The following is a 15,359-nucleotide window of genomic DNA, read 5'->3' as shown; positions in this document are numbered from 1 at the left end:
TTTTTCCTCTTCAGGGTCTTCCTTACTAACGGTTTAAAATACAACTTAGAACTGATATTATTTTGTAAGTATTTGATATTTGTTTACCTTGTATTTTTGCATTATTGCTTTGTATGTTATTGCTTTCTCTTATAACCTGATTGAGAGCCTTATCCCCAGTGTTCGAAATATGCCTCAAAAAGTTACAGGCCAGCCGGGCTTGACCTTAAAAAGTTACCGGCCACCCGGGCTGGCAACTAGATGCCAGTCAGAAAAGTTACCGGCCAGGCCAAAAAGTTACAGGCCAATGGCCGGCTGACCGGCCCTATTTCGAACGCTGCTTATCCCCCACTTAACTCCATTCAAATTACCATAATTTATTAAATTTCCTTGGTGTTTACTTTATTTAGTAAATTGAAGCCATTTTCATGGAATTTTGGTTAACATTCATATAGCAGACAAGAATGGCAAACAAATCAATTCTGCTGACTGTTTATACAGGGAAAAAAGCAATTAGATAACCATTAAGTCAAAGTGAATTCAATTAAATGATGTTCACAAGCAACATTCAAAAGAGACTTTAAAAGCCCCAGTTGAATAGCAGTTGTACATGTTTACACTTTCATCATTTACACTAAATTTGACTGAAATTGATGACAAGTACATTAAGTATAATATATGGCTATAGTCTATATTCTTATATAACAAGTTTTGTGTGTGCAATTATTATTTAATTACAGGGGGTCCTTGGTCACCATTTCAAAATTATTGGCATCTAAAGGAAGATTATAAGAAGGCAGCTAAAAGGGAACAACTAGCACAACAGTAAGTTAGCAGCTTTTACTTGTATTTGGTGGCAAGTTTAGTACAGCAACTGCAATAAATAAAAGTTTGCACAAAGTTTGTATTCATATCAGCTACTTGCCATATTGTAAAAAGTTCGGGAACATACTGTTATAGATCAAATGCATTTTACCCAAATTATAATTGCATGAAAATTTAATTGTATCCTTTATTATGGCAAACATGAATACAACAAAGTGTAAAAGACTGCAATCGGAGATAAATGAATTGTGTTTGTGGCATAATCTTTTAAAGAAGGTCTATTCTAATTCAATGCTTGTTCATGCAAATGATACTGATTTTTTAATGCAATTTCCAAACAGAAAATAACCCTGTAAATGATGAGAAAATAGATTATAATAATGGTTATATAGTGAATATCAATAGCGTATAATGCAACCCAACATAGATGCAACATTTTATTGATTTTTGATATGTATAACTTGATGTGCATCCATGATGTATATAGTTTCTTGTCGGATTGGGTGGACTTATAGTTTTTGTGTTGGATTAGGACTTTAAAAAGTCTTGGGACTGTGACCCTGTTTTGAGTATATATCAGTAAGGCAATTGCTGATGACTAAACACTACTGGTGTATAAATTATGAAACAAACTGTCTCAAGAAACAGAAAAAAATAGATTGTATAAAATGTATTTTGTTTTGCACTTGAATTAGTTTTTTTAAACAACTTTTCTTTGTATCTGTAGTATACTAACATTCTGATTTATTTCTTGTTTACTTGCAGACTTTCCAAGCATATTTTATGGGTAGGATTAGTTAATTTTCTTCTGATGCCATTCATATTGCTATGGCAGTTACTGTATTCTTTCTTCAATTACACTGACCTTATCAAGAGGAATCCCTCAACCTTAGGTGCTCGTAGGTGGTAAGTGTGATTTCTTGTCATAGCTCATGGACTTGATTTGTGTTGAAATACATTGAAGGAAGTTTCAGACTTGTTTTTGTGTGTTGACCTGTGACTGAATAAAAACAGGTGTGATGTTACTTAACAAAATTTCTCAATTTGTGTAAGATAAACTTTTTGTAAGATAACTTGATCCCAATCGACCTGAAAAATAGCTCAAATGCCTCTACTCCACCAAAATTGTCATGACTCAGCTTAAGCCTGGAAGAAACCAATGTTATGCTTTGTGAGGAACAAACAGTTGTAGATTTATTGAGTAATTTCAGCTCAATCCAAATAGTGATGTGAAACCAGTGAACTTGCAGAAAACCAAATGTGACTTGAATCAACTGATTTTCTTAATTTTCCCCATTGACATTTTAAGATAACTCCAGTGCCTTGAATTTTGTGACAGAGCTTCAAGTCTTGTGCTTCTTGAGGAATAAACAACTATATATATCTCTATTGTGTTCACCTCGCTCCATCTAGTAATGTGAAAAATCTAAACATTTTATTCTCGGACCTATAAATTTGGTCTGAAGGAAATTCTTAGTCTTAAGAGCAAAATGTTTAGTTTCTTCACAGTATAGACCACTTGACATCATTGTTTATCAACAAAGGCAAGGGACTGGTCTATCGATATGCTTGAAGGAACCACTACACTGTTCAATGGCTTTCTTCTACTATATGAAATGTGGTGGGCGATTTAAAATGCACGTGCCCTGAGCAAACTATGATACGTACGCACACTGCAGGGCAAAGAACAATGGAAATTGGCATGATTCGCGCGCATACTGCTGGGCAATGACGTCACATGTCAAGTGGTCTATACTGTTAATACAACTATTGGCAATATCAGCAAGTATTAACAGTCATTGATCTCATTAAATTATTAAAGATAATTGTAAGAACTTTTGTTATAAGATTTGCAGCAAGTTGCTACTTATTATAAATTTAAGTCTGTATACAATTATTGTGATTATTGTTTCCTGTTACAGGTCTGCTTATGCTAGGTTGTATGTGAGGCATTTCAATGAGCTAGATCATGAATTTACTGCAAGGTGAGTCTGGGAATTTTGTTCATTTTGAAAATTCATGAAAAATGAAGATTGAACAAAATCCACAGTTGAAATTAACATTCTTAATAAACTTGTTCAAAGAAACATACATATATGTAAACATACATACATATTTTGATTTATGCAAGTGGCTATTCATACATAGCGGTATATGAAACAAGAAAAGAGTTTAACTTCCAACACTAAACTTTTTTTCGCTCACATGAAAAGTTTTTGCCAGATTGACTAGCATCTTCTGCAGATGGGTTTATGTATGTGAGCAGTATCTTTGTTTCTATGTTATACTTCCCTTTTTTGTAGTAGTACTATTTCATACATGTCAAATACATGCATAACTACCTGGCATATTTGTTATGTTCCTTTACAGGTTAAACCGTGGGTATAGGCCTGCTGCTAGATACCTAGGTGCCTTCAGCTCTAATATTCTAACAGTTGTATCGCAGTAAGTACCTGTTTTGTCTTTCCTACCTTTATAAGATTCAAATTAGTGCAGAATAAAGAAAAACATGCATTGTGATCTCACTTTAATATGGATATTTACAATATAAATCTTTGATTTAACAAGTATATGATAGAATTGGTATACAAGTGCCTTGTTTGAGTAAGATTTATTTTTTCCCTAGAGCAGTCTTTATTAGAGGGCTGAGCTTTCAATACTCAAGTGTCATCTTCGGAGCAACTAAATAAATAAGATGTTGGGCTTTATATACACTAGGAGAACTGTCCAACGGACAGTCATGTCAAATTGATAGACAGGAAGTACCTTGTTTGTGTACCTACTATAATTGAAGACCGAATTAAAAATACTAGTTTGCGTATGAAACAATGTCCTGTCAACCAGACCAATAATGCTGCACTGCGCAGGTCAGCAACCAATCACATGGCGCCTTTGCCCTGATGTCGGGTGCAAGCTAGTCTTTTTTATTCGTTCTTCAATTATAATGTTTAGTCTAAGGCATTTTTAATTCTATACTATTTTTGTCTTATTTGTAAAGTGTAATTATAATAAAAATCCATATATTGGTTTTTTTCCATTGCATCTGACAGAAATATAGCATTCTTTGCTGGCTCTATCCTAGCAGTTCTTATCATCCTAACAGTAATAGATGAAGATGTGCTGACTGTTGAACATGTACTTACTGCAATGACCTTATTAGGTAAGTCAATCACCATATTAGGTGTATGCAAAGAGATTAGATCCAAAGAGTATGGTCTCAAACTTGCCCTGTGTGTAAGGCAAAAAAAAAAAAGATTGTTTGCTTATCCTCCACAACTTTTTCAGAATTGGGTCGGTCGGTCCGTCGGTCGGGATTTAAAATTTTCTCTTTTTTTTAAAGATCATAGCCAAAACATGACCGCATGCCTTTAAAATAGCCCAAATATTTGTGAATTGGGATATTTCTCTACTGTACACCACTTTATTCATGTTTTTAAAACAGATTTGAAGAGTGCAGAAACTGAAAAAAAACTTTTCAGGATGTTAAAAATGTTGAAAGAAAAAAAAAAGCTTTTTCTGGAATTTCCAAAATTAGGGTCAGTATTCATTTGTACAGTAAAAAAAAATGATATGGCGAGTCCACCATATAAGTTTGTAGCTCATGGAGTTCAAATAGTATACTCTGGCATTAAACGGCTAAAAAAATGGAATGATAACTAGCCTATTTAAATTTGAGCATTTCAAAGGTTTGCGCATGCAATGCATTGTGCATGTTTTTGGAACAATAATTTACATGCAGAACACAAACAACTATATGAATCAAAATTTGCCAGGACTATAGAGAAGTAATCGGTTGGTACACTATGGAGCCATCCGTGATTGACATACAAACATACATGCTTGGTACTCTTTAGTTCTAACTTATTGGGTGTATGTCACAGACTGTCATGTTATATAACTTAAAATATGGTTTACACAAACTGTGAATTAAATAGGTCATTTTTTAACAAATGTAAGATATCATCATGAAGTAATAAACCATCTATAAGTAAACGTCTATAACTAGACTACTTTACCGCTTATGTTCCTCCTCGTACCTTACGATCATCTTCTGACAGTAACCGCTTGCTATTCCAAGAGGCAGCCACAGAATCACTGGTGAAAACAGATTTCACATTGCAGCCGCTACGGCATGGAATTTACTACCCGTGGGCATAAAATCTGCTGCGACCACATCCGCGTTCAAATCTATGCAAAAGACTCATTTGTTTTCTTGAACTATTCTCTTGTTATTTGACTCTTTGTGTATATTTTTGTAATAAGCGCCATGGTATCTTTGTGAATGGCGCCATAAATGCCTGTAAATATAAATGTAAATGTAAAACCATCCCTAAATAATCTGTAAACTTAAAATGCCTTGCACGATGGCCAAGCACAGGTAGCAACTTGGCTCAGTGCTTACTCAGATGTCACAATTTTGGCCCACTGAAAATTCAATTTGGTGCCCAAGATTTTGCAATTCTTATTTTTAATTAGTCAACTTGAACATATTTTAGTTTCCATTTTCAAGTTTGTTGCCATTTTTGCTTATATTTCAGGTTTGATAGTAACAGTGTGTAGAACCTTCATACCCGATGAGGTAAGCTTATATGTCTGTGACAAAGCATAAGAATAGGAATGTGTCATGTAGTAGAACACATAATAATATAGGTCATCCAAAAGAGCTTAGAAATTTAGTTCAAAGCATTTTTACTGTGCTATGTTTGTTCTTTAATGTGACTTACGTATTGTTAGAGGGGCGTGATCCAATTTTTTTGGGCGGCTCAGCTCAGGGTTGCAATATTACGCGTTTTTCATCCTCAATTTCTTACCCGCCAGACGGGTGGGTACTTTTGAAAATTTATCGGCCCGACAGCAAAGTCACAAGCCCATGGCATTCAGGCGAGTGTTAAACTAAAGTACATCCCTGGATGTGAGTGTGATTATTAGGAAATTGCTGATATATTTTAGTGAAGTGTACTTTTTTGTAACTTTTCAAAAGTGTTCAGAAAAAGTATCATATTTTGTTTGTTATTGTTGACAGAATTTAATATGGTGTCCAGAGACACAGATGCAGAGTATCCTAGCTCAGATCCACTACATTCCTGACTCATGGAAAGGTGTGGCTCACACCTACAGAGTGAGAGATGAGTTTGCTCAACTATTCCAATATAAATTTGTAAGTATGATGGTAAAATAGTGGATTACTTCGCCATGCGCCTGGTAAACTTCAATTTAACATATGTGTACATCCATATCAAAGAAGGTACGCTTAGTACTGAAAATTTGCTGCTAATGTACAACTGTTTCCCGCTTCGTTCGCTTTTATTTTATGTTATATATTTCACGGAGTGCATCTTTAGAGATCCAGTTTAAGTATGTGTGTTTCGTCAACTTTCTGTCTACAAATTCCATATCAAAATGATGCACTTGTCGGCGGCAACATGTGTCTCATTTCAAATACTAGCTAAATAATCAAAAAAGGTCACTTCCAATCACATCCCCAGGTTAAGAAATGTTAATCTGTGTTCCTAAACCACTATGACTTGGGATGATTTGAAGTGACCTCCATTTCGGATGAGTCTGGTATTTATTTCAAGCTATTATGTGAAATGAGACACATGTAGCAGCCGACAAGTGCATCGTTTTGATATGGATGTACACATATGTGGTTAGGCCAAAAACAATTAATTGTTTGCTTGCCCACAGGGCCGCTTCAAATGAAAGGGTCGGTAGGTCGCCAGATTTAAAAAAAAATTTCTTTCAAATACAGGAATCGGATACACCACGTCATGGCTCTTTCTCCTGTGCTGTTACCTCAATCTTTGACAACTACATCCTCTCTGGTACAACACCCCTCTCCCTTACACTATCAAATATTTCCAAAACAGGTTGAATTTGACTGTAGCTGCCAATGCTGTCAGATATTATTGCCATTTCGCCAGACAGCCACTGGGTATTTCGCGATGTCATCAGTAGCCATTTTAAAAGCTACCAATGTACACCGTGCGGTTCATGAATGCTATTCATGCTAAATATATATTTATATTGTTTTCAGCCATTGATAAATAATTACTTATAGCTTGGTAACCAGATGTCCAATTTTGATAGGGTTTGCATCAAAATGTAACATTTGTAAACTGCTAGAAAATGATGTAAAAACTGCTAATTGAAAGTTGTGGACATGTGACTCATTCCCTTTGAATATGTCACATACATGTTTTTAGTAAAACAGGCCATTTCAACCAGGGATTGGCAATGGAACAGACTATTTTTGGTGTACCATTATGTACCATTTGTTCCATTATGTAAAAACAATAGTACTGTGTATCATAATTTACTATACCTCATAAATATTTATTAGGTAATCCTAACATCTTATTGGTTAATAACGCCAGCGTCCGAGCGGCCCTGATTTGGTAAAATGATCTAACTTGAAATTAAAATCGCTGTTTCGAGAAAAGAGCTTTAAAGTTTGAACACTTGACGTTTTTCTTTTTGAATAAAATAAATTATTAAACAAATCTAATGTCTTAGAAAATATATAAATCTCATTATTTGGTGGCATGGTGGCGATTTGTTGATGTCACCAATGGAAAGAGCGCCTTCACATTACCCATGATATGGATTTATCTCAAAATGTCCAAATTTCAAGTTAGATTGTTTTACCAAATCAGGGTCATGAAAGTACGGTATTTTGACTACTTCCCGCCGCCCATGCAATTACGCCGCACGCGGGAAGTAGTAAAACTTCCGCACCCTACTACCACACGGTGTATCGACCCGCTGTGTCACCGTTCCTTTTGACGTAGCATTATGCTACACATGGATAATAACACGCGAATTTGACGTTTTATGAAACAAAATGTTATTTATGGAATGTTAAAAAGAAAATTCAAATAATGTAGGTCAAAATGTAGATTGAAATCCTCCAATAAAATCAGGTAAGCAAAGCTTATTTACCATGCCGGCCGGCCGGCACGTTGACTGGTGTTTGTTTTGACTTTTGTTTACGATTTACCGTGATAGTGAAAATTTTTATGAGGTAGTAGTAAACAAATACAACATAAGTTTATTTGAAAGTAGTCAAAACTACTGGTCCCTCGTTGTTGGATGATTTGACTACTTAGTCAAAATCAAATCATCCAACACCGCGGGACCAGTAGTTTTGACTACTTCCCCTCAAAACATGTTGTATTTGTATAATATTAACTACCTGTTCATTTACTTATCTTTCAGACCCATTTTGCAGAAGAGTTGCTAAGCCCTATTGTCACACCATTCGTATTATGTTTTCACCTACGCACCAAAACCTTAGACATTGTAGACTTCTATCGTAACTTTTCAGTAGATGTAGTAGGTGTTGGGGATGTGTGTTCCTTTGCTCAGATGGACATTAGGACACATGGTAATCCCAGGGTAAGTGGTTTCCATCATGGGCTATTATCTAGTTGACTGAAGAGGTTACTCAGGTCTGTTGATTAAACAGCTATTTGAAGTTCTTTGTTAAGACCAAAGGAAAAACTTATGTTTTTCTGCTGACAGTTTCGCCAGAAACCTTCTGGCTTTCTCAAAGCGATCAGTGGTGTTGTTATTGATCCATCTGCAACACATGGATCCATCTAAGCAGATGGATCAATAACAACACCAATCGATTTGAGAAAGCCAGAATGTTTCTGGCGAAACTGTCAGCAGAAAAACATATTTTTTGCCTTTGGTCTGGACAAAGAACATTAAATAGCTATTATCTAGTTGGCTTCCTCAAGAGAGTGACGTCAGTGTGTGCTCTAATGCGCATAGTATTAAATAACGCTTGTTGATTCAAAGAACTGGCATGGTTACATACACCATCAAAGGCGATACATCTGTACATACCGAAATAACTGCGCAAAAGTACTGGCGCACTCTCTGGAGGAAGCAGGATGGACTATAGGTTCAAATCTTCCCTATTGCATAACAATGTAACAGAGTGGTAACTGTCATTGTTATGTTCAAGACTTAGTAGACAGAACCCATTTCAGTGATGATGGGGGGGAAAAGCATTTTAATTCTGAAAATTATACCTTATATTTTGTAATTCCTTCTGTAAATTCAGAATTTGATTGACAATATGGCCTTATTGTGAAAAACAGAATAGATTACAAAAAGCTGTCATTTGATGAGGCATATTATCAAATATTGGAATTGAGTCCATTTCTTAATTAACCATGGCCACCTGTCCACCGCTGTTATTTTTTATGTGTAGTTTTCTCTGGGAGGGCAAAATTAATACCTTGTTGGGCTTGTTGGGATGTTAAATGTCAAATTTGATTCAAATGAGGGGAAAATCTCAATCTCTAACTAAGACTATGATTACTTTTAGTTCATAAATGAATCTAACTCAATCAGGGGCCACAGAACAGGAAACTAGGATTAGGATATTATTTCCTAGATTTGAATTATTTACATAATTTGTAAGCTTTTTTGTGATTTAATTTGAGGAATCACATTTTGAAACCATAATAATTACATTTATCATCACAGTGGTTGAGTGAGGGGAAGAGTGAAGCCAGTCAATATCAGCAAGCAGAGGATGGGAAAACAGAACTCTCCCTGATGCACTTCACAATGACTAACCCCAAATGGAAGCCACCTCAGCAGAGTGAATACTTCATCAATGCCCTCAAAGAACAGGCACAGAGGGATATACATCTATTGAATACGGTAGATGCAGAGAATACAGCAATGGCAACATCGATTAGATCAATCACTTCACTTGAAGGAGGTGGGGTAAGTAACAAGCGGGTGCTGAGTGTTTCCTGGTTCAACAGTGTCATTGTACCTAAATTACTTATAATTGAAGACCGGATTAAAAAGACTAGTTTGTGTCTGACGTCAGGACAAAGACACGATGTGATTGGTTGCTGGCCTGCGCAGTACAGCATTTTTTGTCGGATTGACAGGACGTCATACGCAAACTAGTCTTTTTATTTTGGTCTTCAGTTATAACAGACCCTAGGCAATATCCTGTATTTTGTTTCTGATACAGTGCTATTCCCTCATCTTATCATCCACTCTATTAACCTTTACGACCCATTGTTGAAAATTACACATGATTTGTCATGATCTCGCTATTCTTTACTTTGAGAATTGATATTGATATTAATTTTTTTTGTGAAACGATTCTTATAGCTGCATGACCAATAGGTACACACACTTTGACAACAAATATAATCAGCATGATATTTACTGACCAGTGGGCAAATTAATTGTGTCACCAGTCAGTGATTTTTTTTGGTTCTCACAAAACAAATTTGTAGGAATGAGTCTTGATCTTTTTGAACTGAATATCTTGCACATAATTGGTGAGAATTAGATATATTTCTCACCAAACATAGCAACATTGAAGCCATGATACATGACATGTTTCCTATGCATTTACATTGCAGTACAACAGTATTCTAAGTAGTTTGGCAATGCAGCAAGGCATGGCCCCAGCCGGCATGCCTCCACCATTAGCAGCACCTCCACGTCACCATACAGGATCCCTCAGGAGTGTAGAAGGCTCACCTAAAGGGACAGATACAACAGCAGCAGCAGCCAAAGCTAACCAGCCAAAAGTGAGAGGGGCAATATCAAGTACAGAAGGACCACTACAGACAGAAGGAGGTCTTCTTAGCAGGTGAGACAGGCCCTATACCATGGTTGTTTGATATATATAGAATTGGCTTCATTATTAACTAAATGTAAACTATAGATGGCGCTATTTATCCTAAATCATATTTCTTTATTTGCAAGGGTTAGGTGATTAATACTGCCTTTAAAACAGCTGGAATAGGTGAAACAAACAAGAAGGAAATTTTATAAACATATTTTATCAAACAATAAAAGGAATTATTTGTATTAAAAGATTGAAAGAGTAATTTCCAGTAACTAAATAGCGCCACCAATTTTGTCACTAATAGATACATTTTATATCCGATAAAGCTTTAAAAAATACTATAAAAGTGAATAATTTTGTAAAAGAGGGGAAATTAAAGTTGAGAATGACTCAAAAGCATCTGTATACATTAGCATGATATCACATTTAACTGTTTAAGCCTAAAATTTGGTTGTACATGATGTTTTGTTTGAAAAATTAATAAATGATCCCCTCAAACAACCGTGATATACTTTTATCAGAGGATGTGGCTCCAATGGGGCAAATAAACAAGCTATACTTTGATCAGCTCGCAATCGGCGGGCCTTATCACGTCGCAGATTTATTTCCAAATATTTTATTTTAAGAATTTTCTTCTGACATCTCCAGATGCATCACAATTTATTAATTCAAGTCATATATATTGTCTACTTTCTTTAACACACAAAATAAAGACCAGACAGGTCAACTAATAGCACTCTTAACGTGGGTCTACTTTTCGGCGTAGTGGTAAAAGCCAAACATTTCCTACCTATTAGGAGCTGATCAAACTATACAGGCATTGTTTCAGGCCCGTTATATACTTACTGTAGGCTGTTGAGAATTAAAGTCTATACATAAGATACCCAGGAAATAGTGAACAAAAATGGATTTTATCTTCAATTTGAGGATAGAAACTATTGAACTGTGCAATTGGATATTAAACCATAAATACTGAGTGTTACTTTAATAAAGAGGAGTATTATTGGGCCTAAAGTGAGTCATGGTCATGACTAAATTCATTTGAACCAGGACTCACTTTTTCCTCCAATGTTCACCCTTGTGTGGGTCTTTGTTGCTAGTGTAGTGTATTTAGTGTGTAAATACAGAATAAGGGTCTTTAAGAATGCTTGCTACATTTCATGACATATTGCCTCGTCATTCGCTGATGTGTTTATAGGTGGCGGGGTGTGTATGAGTGTGTCTCTTCTTACCAGAAAACAAAATTCAGTTTTGAACATTATGAACTGTGTATTTGTAGAAGCATGCTTGTAACATTATGTGCAAATCTGTTTGTCAACAATCATTTTGGAGGGTTCATTTTATAATAATTGTATTTTTGTTTATTTTTCATGTTCATTGCAGTATGCATACCTCTGGACCATTGCAAACAAGTGTGAACTTCTCAGCAGAATCCTATTTACCTATGGCGCAAGCAGAGAGTATAGTAGGACCAAGCACACTACCAGGACTACAAAGCCCTACAAGGATTACACCTACATCAGATTTATCAGCTGCCACAGAAATGAATATTAGTGCTCTATACATGCATCAGGTAAGCCCTACTCCACACTCCATAAAAATACTAATATTTGGGGATTAAAAATATATAGAATTCTGCCAAATGAAACATAGCTCAATCCTAATCATTCATTTAGTTCTAACTGTCAACAAAAGTTAAATCTCTTTGGTCAAATTTAGGGCCAAAAACATGCATTTTTGTGGGTTTTTCCACATGTTGTGACAATAAAGTCTGAAGACTTGTATGAAGTCTAATTTCAATTTATGCATTCTAATTTTTGGAAAAGACATGTTTCATTCTTGTAACCAATCAATTAATTAAAGTAAAAAAAAAGAAGTGATAATTAGACTAAGAGCAAAATTTCAACATATAATCAAGATTTTGAATGCCGAAAATGCATGTTTTTGGCTCTTTTTTCAAGAAATCAGTATAACAGTGAAGTTTTTGTTTTATCTCCAGTTAAAACTAAATTAATGATTAGGAGTGAGCTATGTTTCACTTTAGTACAGTAGAACCACAAGATTGCATACAAGCCAGGGTAATACCCTTATCTGATTTATCGGCTGCTACAACAAAAATTATAAAACTGAATCTTAGTTCTCTTTATACACATCAATTAAGCCATAGTAATTACTTATAATAACTATAGTACAGTAGAACTGTGATGCACTAAGCCTTAGTAATTATTAATCATGCAATCATAATGAGTTCTATAAAGTACAATGCAGGACAAGGCACACTGCCTGGCTCTACAAGGATAGCACCTATCTCAGAGCTCCAATAGGAATGATTGTTAGTACTCTACACATGAATCAATGAAGCCATAGTACATGTAATAACATTTAGTGCAAGAGGCTAAGCTATGGTATCTGCCAAGTTAGTATAACCAAACAAGGGGCGAGATGGCCGAGCGGTCTAAGGCGCTGAGCCGTCGGCCGGGATAATACGATCTGCGTGGGTTCGAGCCTTGGGCTTGCCTTTGGTGAGAATTCATTAACTATCCCAAAATGTTCCTATAAGGTCGGGAATCCTGCAAATATGTTCAGTTACTGTGAGGTTAGTGTATCAGAGATATTTTCTCTGAAAGTGTGAAGCAGTCTCTGCTTCAAAGCAGTAGAATATAATTGTAGAATTCCTTCTCGCCCCCCATATACTACGGGTTACGGTTCGCTATCTCTAAGGTTCGCTATCTCTAAGGTTCGCTATCTCTAAGGTTCGTTATCACTAATTACGAAAAAGGTCCGCTATCTCTAAGGGTCGTTATAACTAATTTCGATGAGGGTTCGCTATACCTAAGGTTCGTTATCACTAATTTTAAATAAGGTCCGCTATCTCTAATTTTAAAAAGGTCCGCTATCACTAATTTATTGAAGGTTCGCTATCTCTAAGGTTCGCTATCACTAATTTAAAATAAGGTCCGCTATCTCTAATTTTAACAATCCCGGTATCCCTAAGGTTCGCTATCTCTAATTTCAAATAAGGTCCGCTATCTCTAAGGTTCGCTATCTCTAAGGTTCGCTATCTCTAAGGTTCGCTATCACTAATTTTAAATAAGGTTCGCTATCTCTAATTTCAAACAAGGTTCGCTATCTCTAATTTATAATAAGGTTCGCTATCTCTAATTTTAAATAAGGTTCGCTATATCTAATTTTAAATAAGGTTCGCTATCTCTAATTTTAATTCTATTACCCCCACGACCCATTATTCAAAATCGCGCACTGTGATTTGTTGAAACGCGTCACGTGACAGACCATTAATTAGCGATAAAGTGTCAAGGGCAACGAACTTTATGTTCTTCTATCTGTATCATCACAGCGCACAGCAGAGCGCACAGCACACCTGCTTATGTAGGGGAGAATGGAATGTCAGGGGTGTGTTATTGTATGTGCATACCTGCTTATAGGGGAGAATGGAATGCTAGGTTGTGTTATTGGAATGTGCATGCGCTTTGGCTATGCATATGCGCTCCACCTTGAGGTAAACACCTTGAAATGTTTGGGCAAAAAAAATGATATTTTCTCTTTAAATCACACTATTTTGTGGTAATAGAATAGAAATAAAGGGTGCAGCATTATCCTTTACATAAATAATGTGTCCTCGGCAGTAAAATTGTTTAAATAATGGGTTCGGCTGCGCCTCACCCATTATTTACGTTTTTACTGCCTCGGACACATTATTTTCGTGTAAAGGATCATGCATTACCCTTTATTTCTTAAATAAGGTTCGCTATCTCTAAATTTAAATAAGGTTCGCTATCACTAATTTCAAATAAGGTTCGTTGTCTCTAATTCCAAATAGGGTTCGCTAACTCTAATTTTATATAAAGCCCGCTTCATATCTGTAATTGAAAATAAAATTCGCTATTTTAAAATAAAGCCCTCTATCTCTAATTAAAAATAAGGCCCGCTATAAGGCCCATCTAATTTAAAATAGGACCCGTTATTTCTAATTTACTGTAAGGTTCGCTATGATCAGTAATTTTATTTTAATAAACATGATAAAGTTTGCAAGATCGCTAGTACGTATACTGGTCCGGTCTGAACAAGTTGAAGAGATTTGAATCAGTTCACCGTCAGCACCAGTATAGGCCTACAATTGATAGCCGATCGCGTTGTGCTCAGGTGTTGGGGATATACATGTATGTTGTGTCCCCCTAAGAAGTGAGAAACCTTTCCAAAATGAAGACCTAATTAAAGTCATTTGGTGGACCATTTTGGCACAAGTTTTTTCTGTTATAATTGTAGGCCTATAAAATAATTGTGTTAAACATAAAGTACCAGGTGACAAAAACGAAATCGGCGACTTGTTTATCCACTATTGTCTATGCAGGGGAGGTGTCTGAGGAAGTTGGAAATTGGAAAATTTTCCAAAATTAAGGAAATTAATTCCAATTGAAGCCATTTGATGCATCATAATTTATTCACCCTATTTTACTTGATCAAACCAGAGAATATCTTCTCTGATCCAGTGGCGTAGCTGCCTGGCGGGTGGTGGGGGCGGTGGGGCAGGTGGGGCAATTGCCCCCTGACAAAATTGCCTATTTGGGCCCCCCCCTCAGACCCTCGCCCCTAGCGAAGGAAAAAAGGAAAAGGAGAGAGAGAGAGGAAAAGAGAAGGGGAAAGAGAGGGGAGATAGGGAGAGGAGGGAAAAGAGATGGGGAATCCATACGATATGCAATACCATACGATTATTGTCAATAAGCCTGGCAAAAAACAGTGGGCTGTGTACTGCCCTCTATGATAATATATGCTAATTTTTTTATTTGTTTTGATTTGTTCGGGTTTTGACAACCCTGGATAACCCAAGAAAGCCTCTATTGAAGCTTATTTCCATTGGGTTCCATTTGAACACCGGACGGGTTAGGAACAGTCAGGGGTTAACACCCTACTCTTTTCA

General features: G+C 36.1%; 1 protein-coding gene across 1 annotated transcript in view; it reads left to right on the top strand.

The window, feature by feature from the left end:
• LOC140151203 (autophagy-related protein 9A-like) overlaps positions 1 to 15,359 on the top strand; it is a 50,926-nt gene that overhangs the window by 19,932 nt on the left and 15,635 nt on the right. Inside the window, exons 9-20 of the mRNA XM_072173461.1 lie at positions 15 to 64; positions 720 to 804; positions 1,570 to 1,710; positions 2,727 to 2,789; positions 3,175 to 3,249; positions 3,855 to 3,964; positions 5,343 to 5,383; positions 5,828 to 5,962; positions 8,023 to 8,202; positions 9,307 to 9,552; positions 10,212 to 10,444; positions 11,807 to 11,996. Coding sequence (XP_072029562.1) covers positions 15 to 64; positions 720 to 804; positions 1,570 to 1,710; positions 2,727 to 2,789; positions 3,175 to 3,249; positions 3,855 to 3,964; positions 5,343 to 5,383; positions 5,828 to 5,962; positions 8,023 to 8,202; positions 9,307 to 9,552; positions 10,212 to 10,444; positions 11,807 to 11,996 — 1,549 coding nt within the window. The remainder of the gene's footprint in view (positions 1 to 14; positions 65 to 719; positions 805 to 1,569; positions 1,711 to 2,726; positions 2,790 to 3,174; positions 3,250 to 3,854; positions 3,965 to 5,342; positions 5,384 to 5,827; positions 5,963 to 8,022; positions 8,203 to 9,306; positions 9,553 to 10,211; positions 10,445 to 11,806; positions 11,997 to 15,359) is intronic.

The sequence above is a fragment of the Amphiura filiformis genome, chromosome 4 (genome assembly GCF_039555335.1).
Source record: "Amphiura filiformis chromosome 4, Afil_fr2py, whole genome shotgun sequence".
Taxonomy (NCBI): domain Eukaryota; kingdom Metazoa; phylum Echinodermata; class Ophiuroidea; order Amphilepidida; family Amphiuridae; genus Amphiura; species Amphiura filiformis.
The sequence above is the reverse complement of the archived record's forward strand: the minus strand, read 5'-3'. Positions and strand labels throughout refer to the sequence as shown.